Below are 14,463 nucleotides of genomic sequence, written 5' to 3'. Positions count from 1 at the left end.
AAAGTCCTCCACGTCCGCTTACGAATAGCGTCTAAATAGCTTGGAAATCCACTGTAAAGTATTTTTTTTCGAGGACTCTCTAATTTAACTCAGAATTAAGCACAAATTAAAAAGTCAGTTTTTTTGCCACTTCGGTGCTTTCTTTTTGCTAGATTGCGGAGTCAAAAAGTAAGCACAGAACAAATTAGAAAAGAAGAGAAATCCGCGAGCGAAGCGAGCGGTTTTTTTTTCTAACTTTGAGGAATTAATTTCAGTAATAAGATTAAAGCAAAAAGAGAAGGGTGACAGTCGAACTGAGAGGGGTGACCAGCTCGATGTCTCGCACACGCACTGTTGTAGTTTTGTTTAAAATTTGAATATCGCGCAGTAAATGGTAGTGAACCTAGGCTTCCCAGATTAGAATGGCACCCTCAGTGACTTGTCCCTTCTGCCCGCGCCATCCTGGTCATGCAGATATGTGCCGACCGAGATGGCACCCCCCGAGATGTGGCACCCGGGGCGGACCCCCCCCCCCCGTTACTCCGCTACTGTGGGAATCTGGTTTTCAGGTTAACAATTGTCATTAACAATACCACTACAACCGATAAACTGAACAGATTTTGATTTATATTTTAGTGCGCTCGCTGGCGCGATGATAGAGGAAATAAGCAAATGTAAATAGGCGCAAGCGCAGCGAGCGCGAAATTTTTATAGTTTATGGTCTGAAAAAGTAATTGGAGCCAAAGGCGTCTCTTATGTAGCTTAAGATTGTGTAGCGCCCTTGTGCATTCATTACCTAAGTGGCGCCTATGTATTGAAAGATTGTGATTAATATGTATATCAAAGTGCTTAGAAAAGTTTATGAGTAACCCAAACTAACGAACTTAAATATCTATAACAATGTTTAAATTTAGTAAAAGATGTTGATAGTCAACGTAGAAGACACATTCCATGTAAGGAGCGCGAGCCAAGCGAGCGCGAAAATATTGTAGTCTAAGGTCTAAGGACACGAAATAAATAAAAACCACTGTAAATTAACAAAGCAAAGTCAAAAAGTAAGATATGCACAGAAATTAAGTGCAAAAGAAGCCGCGAGCGAAGGGAGCGCGATTTTTTCCTTAGAGTTATTATGAGGTAAACATCATAAAAAGCCAAACTGAAGAAAAAGCCATAAGGGACGAGAGCGAAATTTTTTTTTTCGGTATTGAGTGCCTCAACAATTAAACAAAGCTAAATCCAGAAATTTGACATGGAGCCGCGAGCGTAGCGAGCGCGAATTTTTTTTGGGATGCAAAGGGTGAACCCGAAAATTGACAGGACATGACCAAAGCGGGCGGCTTTTTCTGAAATTTTATTGCTAATCTACTTATCTATTTTAAGTAAAAATTATGGTTTAATTTTGCCGCCCCCTAAATCGTGCGTCCCGGGGCATTTGCCCCCTGCCCCCCCCCACGCTACAATATTGCCTAATAAGTTTATTCGACAGGCAAAACAAAAAACCCCCGACTTTAAAGCGTTGTGTTGTTTAAAACTCTGTAACTTTTAAACGGCTCAATCGATTTTCATCAGACATGTCAAACTTATAACACCCCTCTTTTTGCGTCGGGGGTCAAAACAGCAGCAGGTATTAATCATAAGGTGGGGAAAGGCATGACTTAAAAATACCTTAACTATATGAACACAGACAAAATAATCAGTGGTCAGTAAACATTGTTTTTGTTAAATATTTTTTTTTACACTTAACAGTTTAAAAACAGTACAAACAATTTCTATCGAAATATAACATGTTAACAATCAGTTAATGGTGACAGACAATATGGATTGTGTACACTATAATAATTCTATTAATAAATATAAAATAAATCTGTTGAAAAAACAAAAATTTGCTAAATTTTGCCGCCCCTCTAAATCTGCCGCTCTAGGCACTGGCCTACTTGGCCTATTGGTAAATCCGCCACTGACCTTAACGTAGGGAAAACAGTCGAAAATCAAACAAATATTTTCTTCATGTTTAGTTTTATTAGTGCAACATTCACTTGATTACATAAAAATACAACAAATAAATATGTATATTATATCGGAACAACAAATCCGACATCTTGACAGTACATTTTTCGCAGTTTAAAGTAATACATTAATTTAATTGTCTAATGAACATTAACAGTGTTGTTATTATATTAATGTAATTCTGTTAATTAATTTGAATTGTTTTCTTAATTCTTTTGTTATTATGGGTTTCTTACCTGAAATAAACGTTTTTTTTATTTCACTTGCCTGAGTAGGACCACCTGTATTCTTCTGTATGTAAAATCTTAAGCAAACTCAAGATAATTTCATAACTTTAAAAATACCATTAAAATAAAACACGTGAAAATACACAATTTGCTATCTTAATATTTAATTGCATTCAAAAATACTACAATTTTGTATACATAATTATTTTGGGATATCCCATTTCAAATTTCAACTTTATTTTCACAATATTCGATCATCTACCCCAGTAGTAATTAACATTGCTTACATATATAGTCCGATTGTCGGTCAAATATAACTAGGAAAAAGAAATACCTTTCTAACTTCCAGCTGCGTCCCGAAGGAACTAAGCGCCAGAATAAAATGTATAGTTACCGGCACGGATATTGGGCTCTCGGAGGAAGAGTGGGGATCGGTTTGCGCACTATACATATAAGGCAATAAACCAATAAATCGCTTCTGCGCAGGTGAAGGTCAGGACTCAATATCCGTGCCGATAACTATAGCAAAGTCAATTCAAAAACTGTTTTATCTATAGAAAGCTGCGCTATTGGTAGGCTTTATCCGAGTACGGGAAGATGTTCCCGTCGGACACGGCCGTAACCTCTGGCATCTGCTAGTACCAAATATGTATGTATATTGTTTACCAGTGGGCTCAAATTCTACTTGTTCTAGTTATTATTATGTATAAGTCTTAAACTTTAAAATTTTATTTTAAGCACCTTTACAATGACTAGGTGATCATTCGTTAAAATCATTGTTTAAAGAATTTGCATTTTTTTAAATTTGATTTTAATTGTATTATGTGGTTTAGGCGGACACCAGTCATCATGATTTTTTTTTATTATAACAATCTGATTTCAACAGTACATTCTAAACTAAGGTTCATTCAGTCTCTTTAGAAGTCTAGAGAAGTAGAACCGAGAAATAATGATGTTTAGCGATTAATGATGCAATAATTTCTGACTAAACATCAAATTTTGGGAATGGTGAATTGTTCTTGAAAATATGGGTACTGTGTTCATATCACAAATAAAACACACACGCACTTTTTTTTTTGAAGTTAAAAGCTTGCATAGTTTTTTTCTTATAAAATTAAGCTATAAACTCGTTGCAAACACAGCTTGTGTAGGGTACTGAGGTAATAAATTAAATTAAGATTTTACAATCGATCAAAGCCACATCACTTCTGTATAATCATAAAACCCAATACGTAAACGTCTTTCTACAGCTTCATACATCGAGAATATAATCAGAGTACATGCTACAATTTTATTTTGGAAATACAAAAGATCATTTTGAAAGATTATTATCAAGAAGTATAAGGAAGTATCTGAAATATAATCATTTTGTTACGTTTTATGTTCAATTATTGTTAATTTTAAATAGCAAAATACTGTTCCTATAATCTTATAAAAATATTAGGAAGCATGTTAATGGTTGGTTAAAATGCATTATCATAGATGAGTACAAAATTGATCTTCAAAGTAATTCACATCACAATTTTTTTTCTTGTAATTAAATTATCGAATAGTAATCTCGTTTCTTTATATATTTTTTTAAAATTCATCATAGAAATTGTAATCAATTAAATCATTTATTTACTTCAGTGTACAAATCACGAAAAAGATTTTTGTTAACACATACTTTCACTGAAAAAAAAACTAGGGGGATACCAAAAAAAAAATATCGATATTTTTGACCATTAACACTATTAACTAAAAAGGGATAACTTAGCTTCTACTGAGCTCCTCAGCTACAATATCCATGTAGTGTGATGTGAACACAGCCTTATTATGCATGACGTAACGTAGTAACGTGCCAGACACTGCAGTCAGCTCTCTTGCTAAAGCCGATAGTCCAACGGGAATTTGTCGGGAACCCCCACCGCAAACTAGGATTGTTTTTAGAAATTCAAGCACTCGTTGGCCTGTAAAGAAAAATATATTTTGTTAACATAAAGAGACGAGATTTTATGGAGTGCACTTGGGTACTTCTACTGTTTTGTTTGCACTTGAATTTTTTTAGGCTTTTTAAAATCTTATAGTTCTCGCTAAACTTTTTGTCGTCACAAAATATTGCGCTAGTCGCTACGCAGAAACCACTTATATCACCATTGTACTTATGCTTGGAATTAATTTGAAGACAGCCATTGAGTTTATAAGAACTATAAAAAGTACATAAGAGTAATTTTAATAGTATACTCACGAACAATCTCCCGGACCCTATGTTCAGGGTCACCAAGCGACAGTATCTGAGTCCTGATGATCTCCTTAGTTTCAGCTGTCAGAGGGGACTGACTGAGCTTCTCTAACAGTTGTTCTGTCACCAGAATTATTTCTTCGGCTACCGATGGCAATACTGATTTCAGTTCTCTGTAATGACAAAGGAAAAATATGACTTCCGGGTAGTTATTTGGGACTAGCAACTAAGGTAGGTTGTATCGGTAAAGTAGCCCATAGTATTCCCCAAAAAATGGGCTATCTAACACTGAAAGAATTTTTCAAATCGGTTCAGTAGACACTGACCACAGGCTAGATTTTATCCAGGTACGAGACACGGGTGAAACAGCTAGTTTGCTATATTTTGACAAACGTTACTGGAAGTTAAAAAAAATTGGTTGCCTGTAAAGTCGGTATACGGGCGAAAGTTTTACGTGACAACGACTTTGAGTCTCTCTCGCTCTTAGGCGGGCTAACTGTGCCCGAGTGGAAGGGACGCGTGCCTTTCACTTTTTATGTCTGTCTCTCTCGCTCTTAGGCGGGCTAACCATGCCCGAGTGGAAGGGACGCGTGCCTTTCACTTTTTATGTCTGTCTCTCTCGCTCTTAGGCGGGCTAACCATGCCCGAGTGGAAGAGACGCGTGCCTCCCACTCGCTCTCATTGTGAGCGCATAGCGTGAGCGGAGCGTAACGCAGTTTCTTGAAGTGTCACCCGGCAAACCAATTTATAAGACGTTGTCACGTCAAAAGCAGAAGTTTTGTCAAACAGTTTTACTGAGTCACAAAAAGAAAACACCAATCCAGCTCGAAAACACTTCAAAAAAACAGCTAAACAATAGTCGATAAGAAAATACAGCCTACTACTGACGGACGGACGGACAACGAAGTCTCAATAGTAGGGTCGAGTTTTACTTAGGTAAAGGATAAGAGAATGGATCTCGAAGTTTTACTTAGGTAGGGATGGTGGCCTGGTGGGTAAAGAACCAACCTCTCAAGTATGAGTGCGCGGGTTCAATTCCAGGTCAGGCAAGTACCAATGCAACTTTTCTAAGTTTGTATGTACTTTCTAAGTATATCATAGACACCAACGACTGTGTTTTGGATGGCACGTTAATCTGTGGGTCCCGGCTATCATTGAACACCCTTGGCAGTCGTTACTGACGCCAGTAAGTCTGACACCAGTCTAACCACGGGGTATTGGGTTAGGCAGTCGCTCCTTGTGGCACACTAGTACAGAGCTACATCCGGTTAGACTGGAAGCCGACCCCAACATAGTTTGGAAGAAGGCTCGGAGGATGATGGCTAAGAGAATGGATCTCACATATCATTGGTAGTGTTGTCGATGAGGATGAGGATCTTGTCTTTGAGGGTCTGCTTGTGGGCGGCGGCGGTGCTGTGGTCGCCGCAGGCGGGGCTGGCCAGCAGCAGCGCGGCGCCGCAGCCCACGCGGAACACCTGCGTGCCCAGCTCCGCGAACCGCGGCGCGTCTAGGGACACTGTCTGGAACACATATACCACATCTTTATCCTACTAATATTATACATGTAAAAGTTTGTGAGAATGTATGCATCTTTGTTATTCTTTCACGCAAAATCAGCGCTTTGGTTGAAGTATGTAGATAGGTGATACCCTGGATTAACACATAGGCTGATAAAAAATAACAGACCACGCGGGCGAAGCCGCGACCGGTAGTTAGTTGACTATATTTTTTTATTGAATGAGAATATTAGACTTTATATGGAATAAAACATTTTATTTTAACATTTTATCGTACCTATCGGCCTTTGTTACTAGTAGCCGGTGTTGTTGATTATTTCAAGATATAATATAGTTTTTAAACGTAAGTTTAGTCCGGTAGAGTTACCGAAGGGAAGTTGGGTTGAAAAAACCTTAATAACCTTGTAACCAGCTGCATTATGTGTAATCTATACTAATATTATAAAGCTGAAGAGTTTGTTTGTTTGTTTGAACGCGCTAATCTCAGGAACAACTGGACCGATTTGAAAAATTCTTTCAGTGTTAGATAGCCCATTTATCGAGGAAGGCTATAAGCTACTTTTTATCCGGGTTCGTGCAGAGGTTTCCACGGGATGCGGGTGAAACCGCTGGCAGAAGCTAGTGTTGAATAAACCAATTGGGTAGGCGCCATCTAGTTTTAATGCTGGACGTTACATTCAACAAGTCAGCTAAACGACGCATGTACGTGTGATTGAATGTCGTTGTTCAGTCAAAGGGCTAGCTGTTTAATTGAACAGCTACAAATATTATATTCGTTACCTCCGGATAATTCTTAGAAGTATCCCACTCCAGTAATTCGAGGTAAGCCTTAGCTAAAGTCTGAGCGGTCACATTTCTGATGATGTTTTTGTCAGTGACCGGAAGACTTAACCCTTCCACGTCTATGTGGCGCTTCAGCCACTCTCTGGTGTATTGAAGACCATCTGTGTAGAAAGAATTAAGTTATAATATACTTCTTTTTACATTATAGAGGGAAAGTAACAAGGATTCTTAGTTCAAACATCATTTGTGAAAGTCTCAAGTCGCCAATCCGCCTTAGCCGCAAAGACAGTAAAAATCTATTATATCTGTGCTCCGGCATACAACGGGTTAGTCGAGTATGGTGTTTAAAGCTCGTTCCTAATCTATATGAAAAGAGGCCTCTGCCTTGGGACAATAAAGTGATTATGATGATGAAAAATACCTTCAGAAACTTTAAGCAACTCATCGAACTTGGCTCTCTCATATTGTACGCTTTCCTGTTGCACGTGAGGTCTGATCATAGCGATAAGTGTGTTTGCGAGGTCCAACTTCAAGATTTCTAGCGTTTCTAGTATGGCTCGGAAAACATCCACCTGGAATTGAAAGTATTTTATACATTACTAGCCGTTTTCCCGCGGATTTACCCGCGTCCCGTGGCAACTAGTGCCGATACCGGGATAAAATATAGCTTATGGCACTCAGGAACATTATAGCTATCTATCAGAGAAAGAATATTGGAAATCCGACCAGCGGTTCCAAAGATTACCCCCTACATACGAACTTACAAATTTTACCTCTTTAAAATATTACTTAGTCATAATCATCTCCCGAGCCTTTTCCCAACTATGTTGGGGTCAGCTTCCAGTCTAACCGGATGCAGTACCAGTGTTTTACAAGGAGAGACTACCTACCTTACCTCCTCAACCCAGTTACCCGAGCAACAAAATACCCCCTTTTTAACGATGGCAAAAATCATCAAATGACCCCTCAAGCTGTGGGTAAGCAGCGGTGAGGGAGTGTCAGACTTTTACTGACTAAAAATCCATCGTGTTCTTTTGTAGGCTTTTTATGTACCTACCAGGGCCGCGGTAACACTTTCGAACAATCCCGCAGCCCAGGTAGGCCTTGGACCTACTGGGCCCCGCTGGGGTTGCTGACATCTCTTTGAGGAGCGCGTGGAACAACGCGCGCCGCCGACACGGGTCTGCTGTCTATACAGACGGAGGAACGATGAGCCACCCGGACTCACAGCCCACAGACCCACGCCGGTACGCCGTACGGTGGCGGGAGTCATACAGTACCGGGACTATACTAGAGATGCATAAAACTTACCGTATCAGTGAGCGTAGTTATATTTTGTATAATTTCATCTCTGGCAGGCGCAGCCAACTTTGCCATGAGATCGATAACAAAGCTAGCGTATTTATGGAAGTCCAGGCTATTGTTCTCAGCCTGTTGTCTGATAAAGTCTGAGTCTAGTACCTCTTCTATCATTTCGCGGATCCTTGTGTGCCGGGGGAGAAGGATTGCGAATAGACCCTGTAATTTTGACCTCTATTAGAAATTGACGAGTATTTTTTGTAAGTGTCAAGGGTGGGGGTATTATCTGCTTTCTGTTGAACACTTGACTGATAAAAAAAGACTGGAAAAACTAGAGATTTTATCAAATATCAATGAAATTTAGCACATATGTTTTATAAATTATAATATATTATAGTTTAACAGTTAATACTCAAACAATTTTCGGTGGACAATTCCAGTACAAAATTCTAAATAAATGCTTATGAAAGTTAGGCATAATAAGACAAAACATTAGGTTTTTCAGGAATCTCTATTAAAATGCCAAAACCTAAAATAGTGGCCTTCTGATACTTAACCATGTTTCTATTTTATATTGCCTTTGAATTCGAATAAATAACAACTAAAATGAATTTCCAGAAACTATTTCTTTTCTAAATAATAAAAAAAAACAAGGAATGAAAACATTTAAAAATATGAATGTAACAAAAATAAAATTCACTGCTATGCACTGGATGTATGCCAAATGTTACATAATGTGGGTTGGATTTCAGAACATGCAATAATTAAGAAGAACTGTAATAGTCGCACAACGGTAATGTTATTTTGTTTGTTTTATAATATTTAGCTTGAATTTAGCCTATAGTTGCGGTGGTTTTTTTGCTTAGGGAATTTATGAGTATCTTTCCATTTTAGTTTTTCTTTCTAGAAAATTGCCCAAGATTTAATAGAATAGACCATTCTTTTTTTATTGGTATCCTGGTATCCAACAAGCCACATAAGCACTTTTATGTTGGTAGTTCAAGTCTTAAAGACTTCTATTGTTCTTGTTCAATATAACCATACCTGTTTAACATCTTCCAGTAGTACAAGTGCCTGCTTATACTCCGGTGGCTCTGAGTTGAGCTGCTCTCTCAGTATATCAAAGTATGCCTTGTGCATTGTCTCTTTTACTAATTTCTGATAGCTGGAAAAGGAGTGCACCGTTAAACAATGTGAAGAATTTTTAGCACGCTTTTCTTAGGTTGACCTGTATAATGTATGCAACTAAGTAAGAAAATCTTTGAATCTTAATTTGACCCACTTCCCGGTCTTCGATTAGAATGAAATTTTGCATACATTCTGAGTTCTGATGGCAATGCATGATTAACTAAGAAACGTAATTACAAATCCAATATGGCGGACTTGCTGTTTAGAACGCACCCCTATGATATGGGTATCGAATGAAAAGGTTGGCTGTCAGGAATACGATAAAAATAGTCACATGTCTCAAATCCAATACGGCAGACGTCCAAGATGGCGGACCGGCTATTTGAAATGCACCCCCATGATATGGGTTTGATGTCAAAAATACGATAAAAATAACCAAGTGACCTAAATTCAAAATGGCGGCTTATTTTAAGTTTGAATATGACTAAAAAGTATGAAATAAAAATAATAGTTTAAAAAACACGCTTTAAGGAGGCACAAAAAAATAAAAAGTAATTCGGAAATTTAGTTTGATGAAAGAAAGCGGGTAGCGATTTGTCTAAAAAGAGTAAAGATTCCATAAACGCTTCACGCTAATAATAATAGTTTATTTATTATTATATAAGAAGCTTGTCTTTTTACTCTGGTGAGATAGCAAATAGATGATAAGTTAGATCTGAGATACTATTTATTAAACAGCTCACTATTCCATTATTCCATGTAAACAATTTAATGAAAAAGGCAGAAAGATAATTAGGAAGTTATTTCTCAGCCTAGAGGAAGTATAGATGCCCTTCTGATAAAGTAGGTTTACATATGAGGTAGTGAATATTGTGCAAGTCATTTTGTGACTTAGGTACATTTTATTTTACATAAATAAATCATCATCATCCTCCGAGCCTTTTCCCAAACTATGTTGGGGTCGGCTTCCAGTCTAACCGGATTCAGCTGAGTACCAGTGCTTTACAAGAAGCGACTGCCTATCTGACCTCCTCAACCCAGTTACCTGGGCAACCCGATACCCTTTGGTTAGACTGGTGTCAGACTTACTGGCTTCTGACTACCCGTAACGACTGCCAAGGATGTTCAATGACAGCCGGGACCTACAGTTTAACGTGCCATCCGAAACACAGCCAATGGTGTCTAAGATATACTTAGAAAGTACATACAAACTTAGAAAAGTTGCATTGGTACTTGCCTGACCTGGAATCAAACCCGCGCCCTCATACTCGAGAGGTTGGTTCTTTGACCACTAGGCCACCACAACTTCTCGATTCGATTAAAATAATCATAGTTATTCAGAAATACTGTTGTTGCATTTAGGTCATGGTGCAGTGCCATGATCAACAACTACAACTTAAAAAGAATGAAAAGATTTTTTATCTTTTTCTGACACAAAGAGTTCTATAGTAATTTAACAAACTATCCTAATTTAGTCATTTTAATATTAAACAAAATAAAGTTTACCTATTATCTGGTGGTTCAAAAGGTTCCAACTTAAAGTCCTGGTCAACAGCGATTTCGTGGGCCAAAGCCATGTTCTGCATTCCATGGGCAGCCTTCATAATGTCTTCCAGGGTCACAAACTTGGGCGGAGAGGCCCCAGTAATTGTTGAACCTCTAACTCTAAACTGTATAGGTTCACTGGCATAGTAACTGTAAAAAAGTATTAAAACTATAGCCATGGATATTGTGTACAAACCTGTCTAATACATCATTTTCATAAGCTTACATGAAAAATAAATATATCTATGGTTTGTTTATGGATTTTGAAGTTGATATTCTTTCTTTTGTTTGAAATACATATTACTACTTAATAAATTTGATTAAATGATTAGTGTGCACATATTAAAAACCAATGGATATGAGAAAGATCTATATTTGAAATATAGATATTTTTTATACAAACAAAGAAACTTTGTTTAATCAGAAAATATTTGACTTTATAAGTAAACAATAACACAACCTGATATAATGAAGTATGTAAAATCTATTTTTGATTGTGTTGTCAGTTATACATGAGTCATGGTAAATTTATTATACACAATATAAAATGATTATATTATATTTATTAGGGACTAGCTTTTGCCCGCAACTTCGTTCGCGTGGAATAGTGACTACCAGCAGATTTTTGATTTGACCAATAGATGGCGCTATATGTCCGGAATAATTTTTTTTGTATTTTTTTTTTGTAATAAAAACTATCCTATGTCCTTTCTCAAGTTTCAAACTATGTCTGTACCAAATTTCACATAAATCGGTTCATTAGTTTAGGCGTGAAGAAAAGACAGACAGACAGACAGACAGAAAGACAGACAGACAGACAGACAGACAGACAGAGTTACTTTCGCATTTATAATATTAGTTTGGATTGGCTTTACTTTTCATTAGACTTGAAACATGTTTTAGAACAAAGCAATTGCGTTTTAAATAATATTACCTATCAGAAACGAAAACTCAAAAGCGTTTTCCAAGCGTTTTTGATTGGTATACATAAGGAAAGAAAGAAAAAAAAAACAATTTAGGAATAAAATATCTTAAAGTTCCATTTAAATTGGTATGAGGTAAACTAGGGACTAGTAGGGACAAACCTTGAAGCAGCGGTGGGCATCGGCTGTGCCGAGGTTCGTGTATTATTCTCTCCTTTATCAGATCCCTGGGTGCCCGAGCCACTAGGTCCCTCGCGGTCACTCATGGCAAAATCTTAACACAAACTGACTGAGGCAAAAAGCAGTAATTGCTTTAACCCATATAAGGCTACCTACTCAAAGGCACGGCATGAAAAACGGCCAAATCATTGAACACAATCACCTTGAGTCATAACAACATATAACCTAACTTTTACAACAAAGGTACGACGATATTTTCGATTTTCTACGCGAATATTTCAAACGAAAACTGCGCATCAGGATTTTTATGTTAGCTGTTATTATTTTGTTAGACTATTTACGATGTTTTCGCTATTTTTTTACGAAATTCAACAGATGTTTTCATTCACTTGTCAATTTGGTGGTTGTCAAAAAAATCTTTATAAACACGTTTCGTTACTCGTTTATTATCGAATACATTTGGACACCAATGGACTTTAATTTTTAAGTTCATAATTATTGTAGTTTTTCTCACATAATAAAAATACTACAACAAAAAAGAAATTTTGAAACCCAGAAACTTAATAAAAACCAATAAGAGCAGTCTAGAGCCTCTGGTTTGACTTCCATGTTGTTATTTTTCATTTTTAAATATTAAATATAAAAAAAAAAACATTTAAAAATGTAAATTAAAAATAGGTTGCCACCGATATCGGGCAACCTATTTTATGGATAGGGTCCAAGGTACCGGTAGTTAGGGTCCCAGAGACAGAAACCTCCTCACAATACGCGCCGTATCAAGGAGTACCTACTGCCTTCTGAATCAGTCCCTTGATCCAGCCGCCTAACGAGAGCCTCCTGAGGTGTTGGTCGAGGCTCTTGGCTATTAGACCATTGGCCGTAACGACAATCGGCACAATGACAGCCGTGTCGACATTCCACATGGCGACAACCTCGTGCGCTAAGTCAAGATACTTTATTTGTTTCTCTTTCTCAGCTTTCACGAGGTTCTCGTCATGCAGAACGGCGACATCGACTATCATCGCGCGGCGCGCTAATCGATCTATCACCACTATATCAGGCTTATTGGCTGCAATAGTCCTGTCAGTGATGAATCATCACTGACAGGACTATTGCAGCCAATAACTACTGGGTATCTACTATCTATATGGTACTGACATGTATGTGTATGTATGGTACACCAGTACAACGTGATATGGTCGTTTTCGAGAACTGGGTCGGGCGCATACTTGTAGTACGGTACCTCAAGATCTACAAGTTTGAACTGCAGAGCAAGCTGCTGGTGGATGATCTTGGCCACTTGGTTATGTCTGTGCAAATATTCACCGTTAGCCAAACGAGAACAACCAGAAATAATATGTCTGATAGACTCACCCGGGGCCCGATTCTCCTAAGTTAATAATGTCAAAATCTAATAGAAATCGAATCGCAATATGATCGCAATAGCCGTTTTAACCATATCGGGCATTCTGCTACTAATAAAAGACCAATCGTATTCGATTGACATTTGATTGGTGTGCGATTGGTCTGCTATTTTGGTGATTTTGGTCTATACGGTAGTTTGCTGTACAATCATTTTGCAATCGTAAATCATTTGCAGACAAAATGATTCATTATTGAATGACAGAAAAGGATAAAAACGTTTATTTCAAAGAAAAAATAGCGGAATGCCACATACGCTTCAATCGTAATCGAGTCGGGATTGGATCTCAGTCGAATCGAGTCGAACATGAATAGTATGTTGCTTAAGTAAAATTAGGAGAATCGGGGCCCCGGATAGTGACATGCCCGACATATGTCAACCGTCCCGTCTCTCATGATATTCTCCGGTAGTTATTCGTAAGGATAACTTCGTCCATAATTGCACATACAAACCCTTCGGTTTCTCCAAATAAGTCACCGAAGCATAGCCAAGATACGGACGCTTTGATGACTTCCATTATTATTTTAGTTTCGATAATTTTAGATTAGATATTTATGGAACCCAGAAATAGGAAAGATAGAATGTCACAGGAAGGCATGCTCAGACCATGCTTGAGATAAGGGCAAAGGAATGAAACCAGATAGACTAATTGCTAGTACTGAGGTAAGCCCTTATATGTACAGTGAGTAATGAGTACAAAGTACAAACCTTGCCTTCCTAAAAATCTTCTTATGGTACAGAGGTAGGTATAGTAAATCGTACTAGGTACCCAATTAACTAACGGTGGACGTTCTCAATTTGTCGGAATCTCCTTTTATCGACACAAGTCGACAAGAAAGAGCGCATTTTACGTTTGCATTATTTCATCATCTCCCGAGCCTTTTCCCATGTTGGGGTCGGCTTCCAATCTAGCCAGATGCAACTGGGTACCAGTATCAGTTTAACAATTACTAGCGCATTTTACATATTATGTATTAGGTAAATTAGGTCATTAACTTTTGTGATATCACTTTTAGATAACTAGACTATTCATTGTTTGGAGAAGTTCGAGTAAAACATCTAACCACAGATTACATAATAGTTCTTCGCCTTTTTTTTTGGGAGGGGGAAATCCTCATGGACTTCCTCCGCCTGGGGAGAGGCGGAGTGGTATGCCGGACTCATACCGGCTAAAACCCCCTTGTGTCCTCCTTGCACGTGTGCGCGGGGCCGCGGGAATCCAGATTCTTCC

The 14,463-nt window shown here is 38.0% G+C and overlaps 1 protein-coding gene across 1 annotated transcript; it reads right to left on the bottom strand.

Annotated features, from left to right (window-relative positions):
• Window positions 1-2,351: 2,351 nt before the first annotated feature.
• On the bottom strand, window positions 2,352-12,243 carry LOC110372963 (T-complex protein 11-like protein 1). Its single transcript, XM_021330014.3, has 9 exons — window positions 11,792-12,243; window positions 10,668-10,856; window positions 9,078-9,198; window positions 8,046-8,252; window positions 7,156-7,306; window positions 6,732-6,895; window positions 5,776-5,954; window positions 4,441-4,607; window positions 2,352-4,162 (listed from the first exon to the last, which is right to left on the bottom strand). The coding sequence occupies exons 1-9, from the start codon at window positions 11,893-11,895 to the stop codon at window positions 3,966-3,968; spliced, it is 1,479 nt and encodes a 492-aa protein (XP_021185689.3). The 5' UTR covers window positions 11,896-12,243; the 3' UTR covers window positions 2,352-3,965.
• Between the last annotated feature and the right edge of the window lie 2,220 nt (window positions 12,244-14,463).

Source organism: Helicoverpa armigera, chromosome 19 (assembly GCF_030705265.1).
Source record: "Helicoverpa armigera isolate CAAS_96S chromosome 19, ASM3070526v1, whole genome shotgun sequence".
Classification (NCBI taxonomy): domain Eukaryota; kingdom Metazoa; phylum Arthropoda; class Insecta; order Lepidoptera; family Noctuidae; genus Helicoverpa; species Helicoverpa armigera.
Note: the sequence above shows the minus strand (reverse complement) of the source record. Positions and strands in the feature narration are given on the sequence as shown.

What these genes read in the sequence shown, in the direction of transcription:
- LOC110372963 (XM_021330014.3), bottom strand. Translation starts at nt 11,895, where the DNA reads ATGAGTGACCGCGAGGGACCTAGTGGCTCGGGCACCCAGGGATCTGAT. An exon ending in TACTGGAAGATGTTAAACAG is followed by an intron (nt 8,253 to 9,077) that starts GTATGGTTATAT and finishes TCAAAATTACAG; the next exon opens with GGTCTATTCGCAATCCTTCT. An exon ending in GTTGCTTAAAGTTTCTGAAG is followed by an intron (nt 6,896 to 7,155) that starts GTATTTTTCATC and finishes CTTTCTACACAG; the next exon opens with ATGGTCTTCAATACACCAGA.